The sequence below is a fragment of the Amblyomma mixtum genome, chromosome 5 (assembly GCF_055824585.1).
Source record: "Amblyomma mixtum isolate Tamu chromosome 5, ASM5582458v1, whole genome shotgun sequence".
Classification (NCBI taxonomy): Eukaryota; Metazoa; Arthropoda; class Arachnida; order Ixodida; family Ixodidae; genus Amblyomma; species Amblyomma mixtum.
The window spans coordinates 181,927,094-181,946,708 of NC_143016.1; the positions used below are offsets into that span (position 1 = coordinate 181,927,094).

At 43.2% G+C, this 19,615-nt stretch overlaps 1 protein-coding gene across 1 annotated transcript; it reads left to right on the forward strand.

Moving 5' to 3' along the window:
- The first annotated feature begins 14,128 nt into the window (after nucleotides 1-14,128).
- LOC149345003 (chymotrypsin-elastase inhibitor ixodidin-like) lies at nucleotides 14,129-17,952 on the forward strand. The gene is made up of 2 exons (XM_089542712.1): nucleotides 14,129-14,198; nucleotides 17,664-17,952. Exons 1-2 carry the CDS (start codon nucleotides 14,129-14,131, stop codon nucleotides 17,858-17,860), a joined length of 267 nt encoding a protein of 88 aa, XP_089398838.1. The 3' UTR covers nucleotides 17,861-17,952.
- Nucleotides 17,953-19,615: the final 1,663 nt, after the last annotated feature.

Genomic DNA, 19,615 nt, shown 5'->3' on the forward strand with positions numbered 1-19,615 from the left:
GATACCGAGAAAAATGTTTCAGGGATCAGGAAACGCAAGCCGTGTGCAATAAAAATTGTAAAGCTAAGAAAAGTTGTTTTTTGTGGCCTATGGAGCTGCCAATTACATCGAGAAGTGCTCCTAGTAAGAGTACGAGGTACAGTACCAAACAATGGCATTCATTTCATGATGTTTAACGAGACCGCTTTTCATTTTCTTTGAGAAAACAAACTTCCAGTTTGAATACCTGCTCCCGCTCTTCACTGCAGTGCACGGTGTACCCGGCTGGAAATCTATATATAAGGAATTAGGTACTGCTTAAATGAAATGGTGCGTTGGGCCTGGACACTGCTACTTTCAGAAATACAAAAATTTCAACGTCCCGCTTACAAAAATCAAATAAAATTCAGGGGTGCAATTTGTTGACCTAAAGTGCGGTGAGGCGAAAGCGTTAAGAGCGGTTTTGCTGCTTGTGTCACTGGTGTGTGGTTACGATATTAAGCTTCGCCTATAAGAGTGGAATGCGACAACGTCTTGCAACGCTGCCAGGTAGTCCACAGAACGCCTTCGCCCATTCAGCTGTACGCCTTGTTCGTAGGTAAACTGAGTTTTTAGGAATGCAAATCTACCTGTCTCGCATATCTCGGTGTGCACCTGAACCTCGACGTAAGGGAAGGGAGGAAGATAGGAGTGAACGAAGACACTGTATTCACTAGACGCGCTTTTGTTCATTCCAAACCATCCAGCTGGCATGGCTGAGTGGTTAGCATGCTCGTCTCGCACCCCAGAGGCCCTGGTGCGATTCCACAACTCGACAATATTCCTACTCAATTTTATTTGTTTATTTATTTTACTGGGAGCATCACTATACCATCCCTTTATTTGGTTGTATGGTTACTAGCCGGAGTACAATTGGCCCCGTTTGAAATTCGCGCACCAATTGAAAAGCGTGACATTTCTGTCGAGAACTCCTGCTTACAACGATTAGTAAGGCTTTTGACGGGCTAGTTGGTACATATTCATATTTTAAAGCTGTGCGCTAAAAAGAAGTTCACAGGAAAAAGGATAGAGACGACAGGAACGAAGCGCTTATTTCCTGTCGTCTCTATCCTTTTTCCTGTGAACGTCTTTTTAGCGCACAGCCTTTCATATATGAACTTACAACGATGAGGCATTAAAGTCTTCCGCCTTAAAAATGAAGCCGCCACGTAGCAGGAACATCAGAACTTCCCGCGCGGTGACTGGTGGTGCGGACCAAAGACCAACCTGCCAAGCTCCTCACTCCGCATCAATGTGAACAAGAAGCGATATCAAAAATGCAGGTGTTGCTCTCTGTTCGAGCACAAGCAGAATGGCGTGTGTTCCACCGCGTAAGGAGTAAGGACCTGCCCGCCTTCCAGGAAGGGTAACAGTGAAAACCACTCTGTGAGACTGCGCCACACTCCGTGAGCGAAAAAGAGTCAGGTAGTTCGTGATTTCGGCGCTTCCCGAAGGCCGCAAGAACTTAAGGTGAAAGAACTTGTCATTTTACTTCTCTGTATACTGGAGAAGAAGGCGCATCTCGGATAAACATCAGCGGTCAAGAAAAAGTCAAACACTGCGCCCATATGAGCTGTCTGCATGGACGGACGAAAGTACAAAGGATGGCGCAGCCTTATGGTTGCCACAGAAAAGTAATAAAAGAAAATAAATTTTCACTAACTTTGTGGTTGAAAAAAGCAATCCCTGTGAAAGGAACAAATGCGTTTCACTACATCAAGCCTCATCTTGCTCAACTGTCAATGCAGGAGTTACGTCGTACTAAGCGACCGAAGAGATTCAACTACCTAAACGTGCAAGAACACGCCATCGCAACTTTAAAGAGCAAAACACGAGGAGCATCCACTTGGAGAACCGTACAGCTTTGCTTACGTCTGCATCTTCAGCCGGCTTCAGCGCTCACTGCAGTGAAGAGCAGGCACATAGCAAGGCCAGAGTAGGAAGTGGAAGCTCAATTTGCAAATTTAATTTCTCGCCTAAAGCAAAAAATGTATCAGTTAAACCTCGTTAAATAAATGGCATTGAATGGTAATGTGCAACAGTACCACTTTTTTTAGTTTTCCTAGGAAAAACTCACTATGCAACTATCGTCTGAATATGCCGCGGCAAGAAACTTTCTTAAGTTTAGATTTTTTCAGTTTCACCCCTTACGTTCTGATCAGTGAAGCATTTGTATCAGTTTCTTTGTCTTCTGGAAAACTTAGCAGAGTAGTTCGAATGGATGATGTTATGTGTTTAAGTTTTAAAAAGTTCAAATTCCGAGTGTTTTGTGCCTTGTTTCCTGCTTTTCATTTTGAGGAAAATGTGAGAAATTCATTTCAAACTATTGTGTATGCTAGCCTAATGTTTTTATTCACACAAAATCAATTTCATAGTCATGCGCAAAACATCGCCTTTTACAAATTTTTAGTTAGCGTAGGTTCTGATATAATTTGCATACTTAAAGCGCCTACGGCACGAAAAATGTTTTTTTTTTTCATCAAAGTAAGATGTGATACTGCTGGTCCGAGGAGTGCAGTGAACCTTGTTGTTTCTTTTTTTTTTTAGAGGAATCGAATATATTCAAGCGCAAAGTCTAAGTTAATTGGCGTTGGTTGACCCATCTACATGACGCCGTGAGCTTTGAAAAGAAGGCCTCTCATTGACGAACCCAGACAAGTCCATGGTTAGACGCTATTCGGTACAGAAGGGGTGGCTTGATCTGCTGTTTCTTCCTTGTTTCTGCTCGCGCGCCGATTCTTTAACCCTACATCCAAGGCAGCGGGAACTCAGTTGATATGCCAGAAATTACTGTGCAAGGCAGGATAACTCGCAACGCTCTCACACCAACGAGGCCACGCAAGCAAAAATACAGGCAATTTCAACAGCGTAGCGCTTTCAGGGGATTATTTAAGTCTCAGCAGCCGCGACAGCTGCACTTCGCCGCAGATAAGGAGCCGTTTGGTATGTCTTCTTTCCATATTACATGCAAATATCCGATTTAACGTTTACAACGGGGTGGAAAACAAGTTTTTGTTTTCATTGGAATAACACGGTGTCACAGCAAACCGGTATATTCTTGGCTCAGCGCACTGGTTTATTTACAGACACTCCGGTATAATTTGCATTTACAAGCGTCGGGCGTCGTTGGAAAGCACGCTTCACGTAGCGTTGCAGTGCATTTAACACTCAGTAGTAGCGCTGTGCGATGGTGGTCTAGATGAGCCACAGATTTAGATGAGCCACAGGCATTTTCAAGCTATTTTCTTTAGCTTTTGGCCTGTGGCTCATTCTAAAGAATGTGCACATTTGTGAAATGAACTTTGAATTAAAAAAAAACACGCCATTTTTGCTTTGGACTGATACTCTTTAGGCTCTTCGATGCTTTCCCTGTTTGCAAGTTGCATTCAGTGCATTTCAAATCTATAGTGTGTAGAATAACAGTTTGGTTACTTATAAAACCACTTGCTCCGCAAAAACTGCTTGCGAAAGGGACTTTTCAGTAAAATGTGGTCTCCTTTAGGGTTTGTCTAATTTAATTTATTTATTTCAAATGCCTACAGAGCAAGAAGAAATTTTCAGGGGGGAAGTGATGCACAGTGTTTATAAGAGGCCCAGATAAGCAAAAGCAAGAAACATATAATGGCACAGAACGAAAACTTGCCGATAGCAACAAAAATGGTAACCACGCAAGACCTGAGACGTCGGTCAACAAAACCCAAAATGATACTTCAGTTTGAATTAAAAAAATTGGTCAGAGAAACTTGAGATTCTTTACGTGTGGGAATGCCAAAGTTTTGCTGCCTGTGGGGACACTGAACCCCACCCACACACACACACACGAGCAAGGCACTACCAAAAACTCTGTACAACGAATGGTTACATCAAAACAGTGATTCGAAAATTGAGGCTTGGTGAAAGCAAATGGCGCAGTGACTGTATCACATTTCGGTAGACACCTCAACCGCGTCTTAACGGATGAGGTAGACAGTCTCGGAAGGCACACAATTGAAGGTGCATGTGTCGTCGGTAAGAATCCCTGACCCCAGCTAGCCTCCAACTTTAATAGCGCATGTAAACTATCTGCAACGAACAGGAACACGCGTGATAGGGTCCGGAACGCTGTACGATGAGAGGGTGTGTAACAATTTGCGTACGAATATTGTAGGGAAAATTGGCGCTACAATGAGGTCTGCAAGTAGGGAGTATATATGGACGAACAAAATGTATACGATTCTCTAAAATGGCAGTACTCGGCTTGCTCTGTGCTTCAAACAGCCACTTGATGACGTCACCTTATTGTTTTACCATTGCTAGGATTTTTTTATACAGCGGCGAGTACGCATAGTGACACATGTCGCCGGCTTTTCTCGTAAGGGAACTAGTAATGCTTTCGCATTAATAATTTTCTGAGTGAGTTGATTCCATTTCTTGATGGCGTACGGAACAAGAAAGTTATGAAAGGGATTATTCGAACAATTAATGTCTGCTATTTTTCATTGGTGATCACGCATCTCATGCGTAATATGAATAGAATGGAAGTTTTCGTGTTTACTTTAACTATGCCGAAAAAAAATCCGGAACAGCATTTTTAACGCATTTTTTTTTACTGCGTGTGCTTAGTAGTCCCCAGACCAACCCTTCTTTAAGCAAAGAAACATTGGAAGTAAAGTTATAATTATTTCAAAGTAATCGAAAGGGATGGGGTTTTTACCCGTTCAAACATATGAGAAAGAACTTTATTTTTCTGGTCCCAAACCACAGGCATACTCCAATAGAGATCGTACGTTTGTAAAGCAAAGTACTTGTCTAATTTTGATAGGTGCTCACCTGAAAATTCGTTTGATCGAATTCAGCCTTTAGCAAGCTCTTTCTGCTACATGCTCAATAGGATCTCTCCATGTTAGTTTAGATGAAAAATAAGCACCAAGCTCCTTATACTGACGTACTCGTGACAGCTGTGGAGTAATTAACGGAAAATTAAGCGAGTCGAAATGCTTGTTACGCGTGATGGAAACAAACTGATATTTTGAAGGGTTCAGAGACACTGCGAACTTAGCATAACAGCGCTGTATACTCTTCAAGTTACGTTGTTAGTATTCATGGTCAGTGCAAAATACTAAATGCTGTGATAAATAGCGCATCACTAGCTTACAGGTGTACCTTACACGAGATATCCTGAGTAATATCGCTGATGTACACCACAAAACAGCAAATACCGTAAAACCGACACTTCAGGACTCCCAAAGCAACAGCAACATAGTGAGAATGTGAGCCACTCATTACCACACGTTGCATGCGATCCTTCACGAAATATTTAATCTAGTAAATTAGCAAACGGGGAAGATAAAGAAAAGATAATTGACGCAACGTAAAAATCATAGGTGACACTAAAGCTCCGCCTTAAGAGTATGACGCGATAGCGTAAACGGGCTGATGTCTATATAAGCGAAATTGGTCATTCTCGGCTTTACATTCATTGATGCCCAGGGAGTCATCGCATCACTTCTGGTGCACGGTTTAAGCGATGCGCCACTGCCCTGCGATGGTAGGTGTTCCCATCGATGGGGCTTGAGCTCTTCCCAAACAACTCTCGCGACCTGTCATTAATTTAGCGTCCCCCTGTGAAGGATGTCAGTTTGCTCGGAATCCGATGGGCCGGTTGTGATGGAACTTCGAGGTCATGTGACGATTGACATTGAGCTTGAACTTCAGTTGGCCTAAGCAGCTTTTCCAGCCCAGCTAAGGTGGGCCAAACAGCACTAATAGCCTCTAGTAATCTATTTTCGTAACAGCAAGCAATACACGCCAAGACGAACTTGAAGAAATTTGTCAACAAATAGTTGTAATAGATGAACAAACAAACAACGGAATCATGCTCCCTTTCCTGGAGATGTTCGAGAATAAACTGGATTGCGTTAAATATATAGGCAACATGTAGCGGTCAAACAAACTAAAGTGAGCACGCTTTGTGCGCTCTTATTTTATCGCGCTTCACACGTATAATCACTTAGGTGAAAATAAAGCCGGCGCGACACCTACGTTCGCTTCTACCACGATCGTAGATAGCTGCTGTTTGCAGGCGTATCCGCTGCAGAATCTCTGTACGCACCATAACCGTGCACTCTGTGTTCTTGCGACATACTTTCTTATGCACTAAAAGCTAATTACTCACTGGCACCGTATCACGAAAGCTGTGTATGTAGCCTGAAAACCCTCCACCCCTCATCCCCTCGTTACTTTGCTTTGTTTTTGAAGCGCGGTCTCGCTGCAAAGAAAAAAAAACTGCAACAAGATGCGGCAAACGGAATGTTGTAGGCCTTGACCTTGCGACGAGGAGTCGGAAATTTACAGCCGTGGGTCTCACTTTTCCTTTCTATGACTTTACTGTGTTCACGATTCCTATTAAAGCAATATCTTGTAACCAGCGCACGTGCGGCGCGTAATTCGCCCGCTGAAATACACACGCTCACTGTGCCCATTATCCCAAAGACGTTCGGCAGCCAGGCAGCCACGTGCGGAAGCCTCAAGCACGGTCCTCGCCTCGTGGACGACCTACGCAAGGGCATGCTTCAAATGACTTCGATTAAAGCAGGAAAGAGAAAACCTGAAGGGCGGCAAAACCGGTGTGGTGCCCCGCCAGGATTACAGCGCGTTGGGAACGCGACTCGGCGAAGAGAACGAGGAGGCACGACACGGGCGCGCAATCGCGGGCCTTTCCATTGTCGTTTTCTTTTCCTACACGCGAAGTGCCGGCTGGGGGGAATAAAAGCGCGCGCTGTAGAGTCGCGTGTGTATAGACATAGCCTGCCGAGGGAGACCCTCTAGTCGTTTATTATTGGCAGCGCACGGGTTCCTCAGCGCTCAGTGGTCTGCCGTGAGTACAGCTGACAGTATTTAGCTTCTCTTAACAGCACGGAATGAATTTTATGTTCACGGTATTCAGCAAACGCTTGTTAAAAATGCCCCATAATAATTGACTTCATACTGACACTGACAACGTTTCTACCCGATCTTATATTTTCGAATAACATTTACATTTAAACACGAAAGTTTATTGCGTGAAATTTTACTAAAGAAGAATCAGGAGATGACTTTTAAAATATAAATTGTGGGGATTGATCTTCCAGAACCAGCGCACTTAGTCGGGTGCGCCAGATTAATTTTGATTACGAGCGCTTCTTTAACGAGCGCTCGTATGGCTCAGCGAGCAGGCCTTTTTGCATTTAGCGTCCACAGAAATCCGACTGCCGCGACCACGATAGAACCCGCGACCGTTGGGTCAGCAGCTGAACGTTAAAGCCGCTGAGCCACTGCTGTGGAGGGTGACGACGTTTCAATCGTAGGACAGTACCAGCTGCTTTCAATTTTTGTGAAAGCTAAAGTGAACGACATCTTAAATCATAAACCTAGCTCTTGAAAGAAACGAAAATGTAAGCAGCAAAAATACTCTTTTCGAAAAATCCCGTCAACGGAGCGGTCGGTATTGTGTCATGGTTATATCGTGAACAGTCTGAAGTAGACATGTTGTCATTGCTATTTTTGGTGGCATCACTTAACCTTTTAATTATTAAGAATCCTAATAATCAAGCTGTTTTCATTCATCATTGGCTTAACTTAAAGTTCCTCAAGCGTTATCTCTGGCGAAACATGTAAAATTTGTAATATTTACGCCTCATAAGAAACATTTCAACTAAAAGGCCTGTGCAATTATTTTTCCGTTCCAATAATATGCAGCAGGTTTCAAAAAATGCCCAGTTCATTACTTGCGACGATGGCACGTACTCGTTGCCTTGTCTCTGCAGGCCAGCGAGGAGCAGTCACTAAATGCAATCACTAGCTCTGTGTACCTCTTACAATCAGTTAAAAAGTACCGCACACAACGAATAAGTAAAATTTTCCACAGAAACAGAAACACATATATCTATAAACTGGTAGACGGTGAAGAGCCCTATAGAGAACAACATATTGTTCTCGTCCTTAGTGCGAGATATTAAGGAAATCGTTTAGAAACATCGATTGTCTTTTAGTACAAGCAGTCTCCCCCGAACGCGATGAAATTTACCGGCCCGCAGCAAATCAGTTTATGCATACCTAAAAAGTTTTTTTTTTCTGCAATAGAACAAGAAATAGAAGATCATTAAAATCGTTACGAATGGATAAGTACTGCTCAGATTTGAAAGTTAGCAATTCACTGCATCATGTATATAAACATTTCTACTGAATTTAATGCGCTCATTGAAAGATGCATATATTATGTCCTCATGGCCGAATAGGATTACAGGCATGAGTGGTTAGTCAAAATGTTTCGGGGAATCCCCTAATGTGGAATAGATTTTAAGACAGGAGCGGTTACATGCACAAAGAAAGCTGAAGAACGCAAAAGAGCAACCATTAGCGGAATAATGAAAATGATTGCCCAGCGTGCAATAATCTTGGATGATTTCGGTCAATGCAAAAAAGTTTTTCACTCGGTTGGTGTAAACGACTGAAATGACAACACTGAACAAGGCGAAGAACTTTTAAGGTGATCATCAGACTGCTAGCCAACGTTTAGTCAACGAGTAGACTAACATAATTTTGGCTAATTCCTCCCCCCCCCCCCGCCCCCCCCAGGTCACTCTGTATGTCCTCAAGAGTACCCTGCCTTCCCTCACCTACGGCCTAAATGATTGCGAGAGCGCTAATATTGCAGGGTCGAATACCTGCCCGCCTTATAAATATTAACAATGCGAGCGAAGAACATGGAGCGAAGGACATATAAAATGAGTGAGCAATAACGAGTGAGGAATTATGTGATTATAAAAATACTTGACTTGAGGAGTTTACAGTGGGAGGCTACAGATGGCAGATCATGCTAAGCTTCATCAAGACTGTGCTAATGGGTTCGCAACAACTAAGAATGACGAAGCAAGCTCCCTACAATTTTGCGTGATTTGCAAAGAGCGAACAACCTTGCATTACCTATAGTCAGAATGAGGTGAGCCATTTCGAAGTACTATGTGTATACTGGTCCTTTCATGCATTTACACTGTTAAGAAAATTTACACCCAGTCTGTCATATATAGCAGGTTTTTAAAGGCATGTTGCCACTAATTTTATAAGCATGCTTTTGGGTATGGAGATGGCTCATACGACACAACAATACCAGTGTTAGCTTACGTCACAAAACAGTTGACTATTGTTATCTACTAAGATGGTTCAAATTTTTTGTAACTAGCTTCTTAAACATTATGGTAGGCGTCCAGTGAAAATAAGATATTTTTATCGGTCCGCTAGTGATAGCCATATTAGCTTTAAAAGTCAGAAAACCCAATTACCGCCGGCGCTGAGGGGCAACAAATTTTGGCCATTTGGCGCCAAAATACACGCGCTTTCGAGAAGCCCGCGCACAAATCAGCGAAATCAAGCGCACGCCTTCCCTTGGTCCAAGTACGAGGCGACCTTTCTCAGACCTGCGAGCGCTGCGGTACTCGCCACTGCTTGCGACTTCATCCAACACGATAGCGAGAAGGACGCGCGAAAAATGCGCCACGAAGTGACGTAGACTACAGGGGGTTGCTCTGTGCAAGACTTTCAGCGTGAGACAGACAGTATGCTGAACCACCGCGTCGAGGGTAATCACGCTTTCAGAGTTCTAAAACCTGATAAGGCCATTAATAACGACCGGCTGTGAGCTCTAACTACTTCCAGGCCCCTGATTTCAAGAGTTAAACTGTGAATAATCTGAAATTTACTCAGTAGCCTACTATTTAATATTCGCCTGTTTTCTGATATTCGATTTTACAATCCATACAAAGAAATTGTATTACAAATTAAATGTAGTACCATGCTTCGTAATTTTATACACGGCTTTAAAAAAGGTTTCAGCACCGTAAGACAGTGAGTTAAATATAGACGGTACATTTCCTGCACACTTGACATCCTGTGCCGGGCGAGGCGCCGTAATTACGTACATATTTCTGTGCGAAAACACTACTTCACGAGGTTAAGCCCGCTCACCATTTTGAGTGAATTTTGACCTTGATGGTGACCTTGAGCGAAACACCAACAAATAAATAAAATAAATATTGCCGCGACTCGGATACGAATCGGCGGAAGCGTGAACTGATCAGGTTCGCTGGACACTGCACGAGACCACTAGGCAATCGCCGCAGCCGGTCACGCCTCGGGTTAAACTAAGACGTTCTCACGCTGTGCATTGCACATCTTGTTCTTCATGTACCAATACAACTATATAACTATCACGCTATGAGCTATGTGGCGGTAGTGACAGCGAAATGTGCGCTGCATGTGTTGGCGTGGAAAACGTTCTGGCAGAAACACGGCACTAGAGCAATACGCAGCCGCAACGCCGGCTTAGTGGTTAGGGCGCTTGGCTACTGAGCTGAAGTTCTTGGATTCGAACCCGGCCGCGGCGGCCGCGTTTCGATGGAGGCGGAACGCAAAAGGCGTCCGTGTGCTGTGCGATGTCGGTGTACGTTAAAGAACCCCAGGTGGTCGAAATTATTCCGGATACCTCCACTACGGCACCTCTCTCTCTCTTTCACTCCCATCATCCTCCCTTCTCTTACGGCGCGGTTCCGGTGCCCACAGAGATATGTGAGGCAGATACTGCGGCATTTCTTTTCCTCAAAGACGAATTTCTATTTTTCAGCACAACGCGATGGCGTTCACAACACTGCTGCAGAAACGCGGCACTAGAGCATAGGCTACAGGCGTATATCGGATAACTTGGTATTACGGTGAAAACGTTCAAGACGCGCATAACTGGCTCCTTGTGTCAGTAGACACCTCAATAGCGCTTTCAGGTACATTGAAGGGGTACCCACCTACGAAAAAAAAAACTGTGCTTTCGCACATTTCGTGCTTCGCAATGTGAACCACCAGGCAATATTTTCTAAAGGTTTCGACATCCTACTGCATTCTAATCTGTTATGCAAAATTAGTGTCATCTTGAAAAATTTTGCCTTCGATAGTTCGATTGCCAGCTTTCTTCCTGACCGGTCCCTCTTCGTATCTTATAATTTAACTTACTATTGTTCTGTTGACGTGTCATCTAGCGTACCTCAAAGATCGGTTCTCTGTCTTTATTCTTAATATGCACTTGTTAGTTACCTCACAATCTCATCACCTCAAGCATGCTACTTTATACGGAAGATTGCGTGTTAAGTCAGATAGTCTAACGCCAGGATATCACCTGTTACTAAAACAGCTCAGTTGCTACTTTTTCTGCCTGGTGTCGTATATCGGATAATTTACACGCCAGAAGTTCACCTGCTGCTAAATGCTTTATATAATGTAATAATGGAGTAGTTACTCAATTCGCAATTAAATAAAAAGTCGTCCTGGTCTGAGCTCTGGGTCCGGGAGCTGCGAAGTTTCTGAGGAAGCTGCATAGCTTTTCCTTGCAGCCGTATGGCTCAGCTTGGGTGGATGCCAATTAGTAATTACTCCCTTACTACGAATCTACTCCACCTTGGGGCATTCCCCTAAACATATGACCAACACCACACTTGCTCGTTTTTGTACCTGGTGTCTCACCGGGCATTTGGTAATATATTTGAATAATACTGTGGTTGTGTCTTTTACGAACAGTTCATTTTGCTTACTTTTCAACTACACTTTCAATGACCCATCAACGCACAAGGTTGTCGAATATAAGTATCATGGCGCCATATTTGCCTCCAACACGTCCTGTCGAAACAATGATTTAATTCGCGCTAAAGCACTTAAAAAGGTTTGGTACTTGAGGCGCAAGTTCACCGATGCTCTGATAAAGGCTGAGCTATTAAATTAGACGTCATTATTTCATTGCAAACTGCACTCTGTGTCCTCTCTCAAACCCTAACTACTAACCGCATTAAACACATTAACCGCACTGAGAGCATTCACAAAAAGTCACGTTTATACATAATCGCTTCAATCAAAATTTCTCATCCTCTTGTACCTTTACTCTTAACCTAACCCCTCTTTCCATGCGCCTTCATGTCGAGTCAGTGTAGTTCCTGCTTTGCTTCTTAAATTCTACTTAATGCGTGTCACACAGTTTCGATATTTTTCCGGAGATTTCCGGATCAAGCATGTGTTACGATACCTTTAGCATTGGCCCAAAGGACGGCCACACTGATAATTTCAATTGCAGTTTTTTTTTCGCGCAAAATCGAACCATGCAGCTTAATCCCTGGGATAATAAGGCCTCTCCCATTAAACGCACTCCTAATAGAAATTATGCCAAAGATTTTATTTGTATTGTTGTGCACAGCCCATTGCTTTCATTCCCATCACCCTAAGCGCGGACCTAGAGCCATGTTAGGGTTGAAATAGCATAGTGTTATTGGGCTTTGGAAACCGTCTTTGTACTTCGCAAAGACTATTGTTGAAATTAGTGGCGTACTTCACTGAAATACCTAGTATACAGCGTATCCTTGCGTATTTTCTACTGATGCAGGGCATAGGGAAGCAATGCGAAGTGCCGGTGCGCAAAAAATGTGTCACGCTATGTCAGCGCTGAAATTTCCGTCAATGTTTGAATCGCGATATGAAGTGATATTTATTAAGATCTTTACTTAACTTACGAATATATGAGTATAAGCTAAGGGGCACTAAATTATTTTGGCGATAACTATCGTTAACCTCGTGCGAGTGAAAGCGGGACTGCTCTTAGTGCGGAATTAATGCTAGTAGGGTGGTGAAATATTCCAAGCGCTTCCAGAGCATCTGCTCTTCGTCACTACTAGTGGACAGAAAGCAATCTTTCTCAAAATAAATATTACAGTAAATGTTCACAACCACCTAAAGGTACACTCAGCCAGTTTTAAGGAAAAATTAAAGCATCGGCGTAGCAAAATTTGATAGCACGGTTTAGCTGGTGATGATTAGTTTAGGTAGTCTGGGGTGTGTGTGCAAATTACGGACATGGAAGATCGAATGTGGCTGCTTCCCTACAAGTTTCCTTATCTTCTCCTACCTTACAACGGAAACCCTGCCCGAAACCTAACAGCAACTCCTTCAACCCGGCTCGTTACGGAAGCGTAAACTTAGTGTTTTTAGTTTCATAGTACCTTATTCTGTAATAAACCGAACTGCGCTAGTTACAATCAGCACGCGTTGCAGCTGAGAAGTTATAACGTCTAACATATTTTTATTTTCTCTTCGAGCGGGCTATAAATAAAAATTATTAAGTGATTAGGCAGCGTTTATTAAGTACGATATCCCCAAAGTGATGGGCACGCTCGAGCCGATGGCATGCCTACGGTGGCTAGAACTGTAATTACCCATTTCTTCAATTTCTTCCGAAAAACATTTTTGTCTCCTATTACACGGGAAAAAATTATTGCGGTACAATTTATCCTCAAGGTCGTCATTGCTTTAACTTTTAACTTGAAACTCTTCACTGACTGAACTGTCAACGAAGATTTAGGATTAGTCAGAGAGATTTTGTCTTCTTTCTCATCACGTCAAGCCTTTTCGCTGTTGCAGCAATTTTCGTATCGATATTGTTTTCTCTAGCCTTAATGCATTGGATCATTATCGTAGCTAGCTTTAGAGCTGAGAATGATAGGTGCTACATCAGAGGCAGAAAAAAATAGCAGATTGTGTTAGTCTCCAACTGCGGTTTCAGGATATCCTAGCTGGAATCGTAATTAACATATGAACACAGGCAGGGTATCTAATAAAGAGAAAATATAACCGATGATACCTTAAGGGTTTAAAAGAATAGCAGGGGGCGGCAGAAAGTCAGCTCGGTGGATGAGAATGGGAAATTTGAGGGGATAGGGTGGCCCCAGCTAGCACAGCACAAGGCTAATTGGAGCGGAATGCAGGAGCCCTTTGCTACGCAGTCGACGCAGTATTCTGCTGATGATTACGATGGTGTGTTGTTTCTGATGGCGCGTAAAAACACCATCTGCGTTACGCCACTGAAATGCACGACGTTGTAATCAAGAGCATCGACATGAGTAGAAATCAAAATCAGTGGAGATGCATTTCTTTGCAGCACTTCTAATTTGCGACTTTCACATGACAGAGACTGGCAAACCCGTCTCGCTAAAAGCACACCAGCAGAGTGCCGCTTAGGAAAACTCTTCTAACCGTCCATGTCTCCACCATGCGCATGCAGGGTTTTGAAATGCAGTCCTCCTTCATAGTTCGTGCCCTGCTGCTGGCGGTCCTCGTCGTCTGCTTCGCCCAAGCGCAACGTGAGTGCCGACCTGCCCACACAATTACATCGCTAAGGCTAATACCCCGCTGAGCGTAATTTCAAGCCTCCCTTCAAAAAGCATCACCTTGTCTTCACACATATTTCACAGGTAATCGGTGTTCAACAGTTAGTATGCTACTCACTTTCCTTGCCTCGCGCCAACACAGCAAAAGTTAACAACGCATACTCGACTGAGTTCGCGCGGTCAGTGAAAAACTTCATATTGTTTACCTGTCCAGATGGTTTTTTTTTTCAGAACAGTGACAGGCAGGCGACCCTCTTTAGTTACTCTTCGTTTTGCATCAGGCAATATAAACTCGAAGGCCGCTCCATGCCGAAAATCATCAGTGCTAAGGGCAAAGAACTACCATTTACCAGTTACACCGAAACATGTGTCAAGAAAACTAATGGAGCTAAAAAGAACACTCACCGAAGTAACACTTGCAAGCACACGTAAAATTTTAAACCTAGATAATTCAAGGATGAATTAATAAATTAATGCCATTATATTCTACTCTACGCCATCATATGGAAGCGTTTAACACCCGAGGAAGTAAGCCGTCTTCCAGCAGACATGTTCGTTAAGCACATGAGACCCTATTACGAACTGGTGTCAGAAGAAGGTGCAAAACTGATAAATGCAGAAAAACTTCTTCACTGAGCTATTAAGTGTCCGTTTCCTTTCATTGCAAGTGAGACGAACAGAGTTCACGAAAACAATTTCTCATCAACAATACCAGAGCCACCGATAATAACAATGCCGAACTTCTGGAACTACCATGATCATGTTCACATTTCTTCTTCCCCCTAGCATTTCATTCGTCAATGAGAAAATTAAAGCCTGCCAGTTTTCAGAATACAAAAGAGTCATAGTACCATAAGTTATATTTATATCCTAGGTTTTTTGGCATTACTGGTTTCGCATTCTGAGTTCTTATAATATTGTGGCCTTGAGATTTTACTTGCTTCTTATCATATTCTGCTGGCGATATTTTCTTTATCAGCAAAGCTTATATGTTCAGGGGGCTGGTTTTATTTCACTGTTAACACTACTAAGAGCCCGCAGTGTGCTATCAAGTCATGGCAAAATAAGCAAAACCCGTGACTTCTAACGACCATCTCAACTGCAGTGGAGATGGTGAGAGGGAATATGAGAGGAAACAAACTTCACGCAGAAAATTGCAAATTTCTTGGTTATTTCTCTACTAAATTGCACAACGACATTGGGATATTGTAGGCGCAGACGAAAACTAGTTAAAGAGAGAGAAAAACTGCGCTTGTCGCAAATAATAACGGAGTAATCAATAAATGAATGCTCCAACTGTGTTCCCCACTCATATTTTTCATACCTGTACCTCGTAGCGCCGCTACCGCGCCTACAAAAGCAGCAGTGGGGAAAGTTGCTTACAAGATGAAAATTACAGAAAATAGAAGCCTGTACATCAAGAGTGTTATTTGTGCTTTACTGATAAGAGCAGCGATTGGTCCCTACGTAGTACTTTTGATGCACTGCGTCTTATTAATCATGAATTCTACTGCGCTTTGGCTCGTGCCAAAGTGTTTTGAAGACTAAAGTACACTTGAACTTCGAAATGCGCTTCTTTACGACGCGAAGACCGGTGTAACAGTTACGCCCACTGCTAATAATGTGTAACTCCTGTCCCTGAAACGCAGTCAGAAACATTTTGCCTTCCAGGAGATGAAACGAAACATTGTGAGTTGCGTTCCTTCGCTGTTGGTAAGCTGGCTTGTGACACAGCTAAAATAATGCTCGCGGTGGATTACAGAGCGTTGGGGCCGGTAATGGACTCTATTAAGATGCCTCATGTGTAGTCACCTGATCCCTGGGTACCGATAGATGCAAACCATTGCATGGCTGGCGGTGAGGTGTGAGGTAAAGACGCAATCGGCACTTCGGCCGAGCGCAGAGCGAGACATGTTTACGCAAAAAGCGTACTGGCGCTAAAAGACGGAGACAACACACACAAGAGAGGACTGGTGCCAGTCCTGCGAGAGGTAGTGGAGTGCTTACGTTTTTTTGCAGCAAAGGCAACCGTCTCTCCTTCAGGTCCTTAGTATTGACTCAGAATGGGTTTAACGTTGGTCACGTTAACAGCAACGCTTTATCTCATTCTAGCAGTGTAATCATGCTTGGGTTTGACATGTCGTAAAGTTCAGAGGAGCCCTAAAGCTACGCATTGCCACGGCTTACATTTTTAATATCAGATCACACCATTATTGCAGTTATTTAGTCCAGTGTTATTACGCCTCGCATTTAACTATCGCATGGCATTTTAACAGTTATGTGCGCAGTGTTGTGTAAAAAAAACAAGCAAAACATTTTATCTATATACAGCTACTCTTTTTGTCCAAGGCCGTGAGCCTGCACATACTCCATACACCAAGGAAAACTCTGTGAGGTATATTGCGTGGCCAATATTCTAAGCAGTTTTCAGGTCTATTGAGGCTGGAGAATTTCACTCTGTGGCCTCCACTTCAGCAGTAGAAAAGAGGCGAAGCAGCTGTGCGGGTATTGTAAAACCTTGCTTCTATTGCTTCTGTCGAAGCTCAAGTAACAGGTAAAAAGTGAGGAAAATTGTGCACAGGGCGGTGTAATAAAAGTACCTTTTATATAGATAAAACGACACCACATTGATCACCGTTTCTTCATCGAGTTTTGCGTATTGTAAAACCGTGAATTTTTGGCACAAGTTGCTATGCCAATGCGGATTGAAAGATTTCCCTAGTTTCTTATATGCGGGTCTTTTTGCCTTCCGTTTTTTGTACTGTGCTGTCTCTTCAGTACATAAACCTAAGTCACCCACTATTCAGCTGGGGCTGTAATTTTTGCACGCAGCTTGTTAAACATCCGTACTACTCTTTCCTTGAGACTTTATTGTAAGCATGGTTATCCTATAGGTGGGCAAAATGGAAGTACGCTGCCTAATAGAGCAACCTCTTTTAGGTGCAGGGTATGCTGCCCAAGTCCAGGAGTACACTTCGGTCACTAAACATGCAGAATGCTTGCTCTTGACAACGAAGGAATATAGCATAGTAACTAGATGCAGTTAAAAATGGGAGGAGGTTTTTAAACACGACGCCGGAGCTCTCAAGGTTAGTAAGCAGCGGAGATTGAAGCCTCGGGTAACATCTTCGGAACTGCCAGAACATCGCAGATTCTCAAGGTGGAATTTCCGTTTCCAACCTCAAGTAATCCGTACGTTTAGAAATAGAAATCTACCTCAGGGCTTCGGCAGTACACCTTGCCGCTAAAAGAGTGGGCGCTAGAGGAGAGCTTGCTTCTTTTTTACTCCTATATAGGCTAATTCATGTTAAGACTGAAGTAGTTTTTAAAAAGTGTAATGCAGTGAGAGCCACTTCGCTAAGAAATTCACTGAAAGCGTAATTCGTTCCTGCATGCGGCTCGCCCCACAGGCTTCTCAAAGTTTTCTCGCATTCCCAGGTGGCCGTCCAAATCGGGCTTGTCGTGCCGGCGAGGAGTTCAACGCGTGCGGCAGCGCCTGCCCACCCGTCTGCGGCCAACCGCCGGCTCAAGCCTGCACGTTTCAGTGCGTGAGCGGGTGTTTCTGCCGCAAGGGATTCATCCGCATGCCCAACGGAGGCTGCATCCCCGAGCGCCAGTGCCGCCCGAGGGGTTGAGTACCTGCGCAGAAACACTCAAGGAAATTCGTCCACAAACGCAATGCCGGGAACGAGCAGCAGCCGATAAGCAGTACAACGCGGACTTCCAACCAAGCTCTCAATAAACACAGCGTGTTCGGAATGCTCGGCCAAAAATTCTGATGTGCTTCTCATCCATCCCTGCATTTAGGCCCATTAGGCTATTAGGCGGGGGTCTCTCTCTTGCAGGTTCTGCACCTCTGTAAACGACTGTTTCGTTGAAGCCTTTGGACAACAGTAGTGCACTTTTGCCGTTTTGTTTCTACTATTCTAGAGTGTAATACTACGATGCTGACATTCTGCGAAGTATGAAAACTTGAATGCGCGGAGTAGACACATAATAGACTTAACGGAAGCGAGAGCAGAATGAGACATAACACATGTCCTTAAGTTTTCGCGTCCGTCTCTCTCTATATTGTCGCTCCTGAGCACATTTAAATCGCTATTATGTAAAAGTGGCCCCGATTCTCGCTTCTGTGCTTCGCAGTTCGATGCCTACAGTACATAGTAATTTTGCAAGACACTGTATGCAAAGTAATGAAGCAAATAATCCGCAAATATAAATGCAGAATTCGCAGAAAGAACAATCGTTTTCTTTAGTAGCCAACGTTTTTTACCCGAGCGTCGATAAGCAGTCTGCAGCGTGCCCTGGTTCTCGTTCTTCTCTCATACTGCATCACGAACTCGTGCTATCGTTCAATTCGCTCACGATTGCTTATTCTCAGACAAATATCCTGCTTTCGCAAGTAATAGCGCGAATATCGAATTTTTAGTCATTTTTATTGTTGCCATACGTATAACATAATACAATACCTTTAAAATGGATGCCACCAGTCAGCAAGCTTTTACTTTAGTGTTAGGTTTTAAGCACTGCTGTCTGGTGTACAGGAAAGTTTAGATTGCGCAGTAGTGTGTAAAGGTGTGTCAGATAAGCACGTGAGCGTAGCTTTTATAATTTTTCGGCTCCAAAATCACAAACATTGTTGAAAAAGTAATGCATTCTAATGAGGCAGTTTTTAGGAAATATTGTGACAAGGAGAACGAAATTGCGGCTGAAAGTTTTTCTCAATACTAATGTGTTCTTCTTCCTATCGCTGGACAAAATTTGTACTTCTCGACCTGTCAGATGATGTTTAATTCGGCGTTTAAATTATCTGCACCAAAAGCTTGAGGAAAGGCTAACTTTGACGAATATAAAAAAAAACAATGTCTGTCATTACTTTTAAAATGAGCCTAAAACATGTAGTACCTATTAATTTTAGATCTGGAATAAATTGTGGCATTATTTATTTTTTTATTTTATTTATTTATTTATTGAATGGGCAATACATGGTACTGCCCGTGGGGCAGGACAAAAGGAGTTAATTGTCTCCTGACGAGGCCCTGGCCCCACTGGGCACAACAGCAGCGGTTACAAAATACAATTCCGGTTGCAAAATACATGGAGACAGTACACATACAATTGGATACAGCAGTCATCACCGTACAAAAATGCACATGGAGCAAGTTCAAATAGAAAAACACATATTGTTAACACCTTGTACACAAATATAGAAACGAGAACACAATAAGTTTGCAATTAAAAATCATTATTCGTACATGTTTGGCAAGCTGTTTGGAGTGAAAAGAAGGTGTATTCTGCGCTTGAAAGTTCTCAGACTTCTACATGATTTTGCGATCTCGAGAATGTCTGGGTAATTATTACATAGTTTCATAATTTGATGATCAATTGTC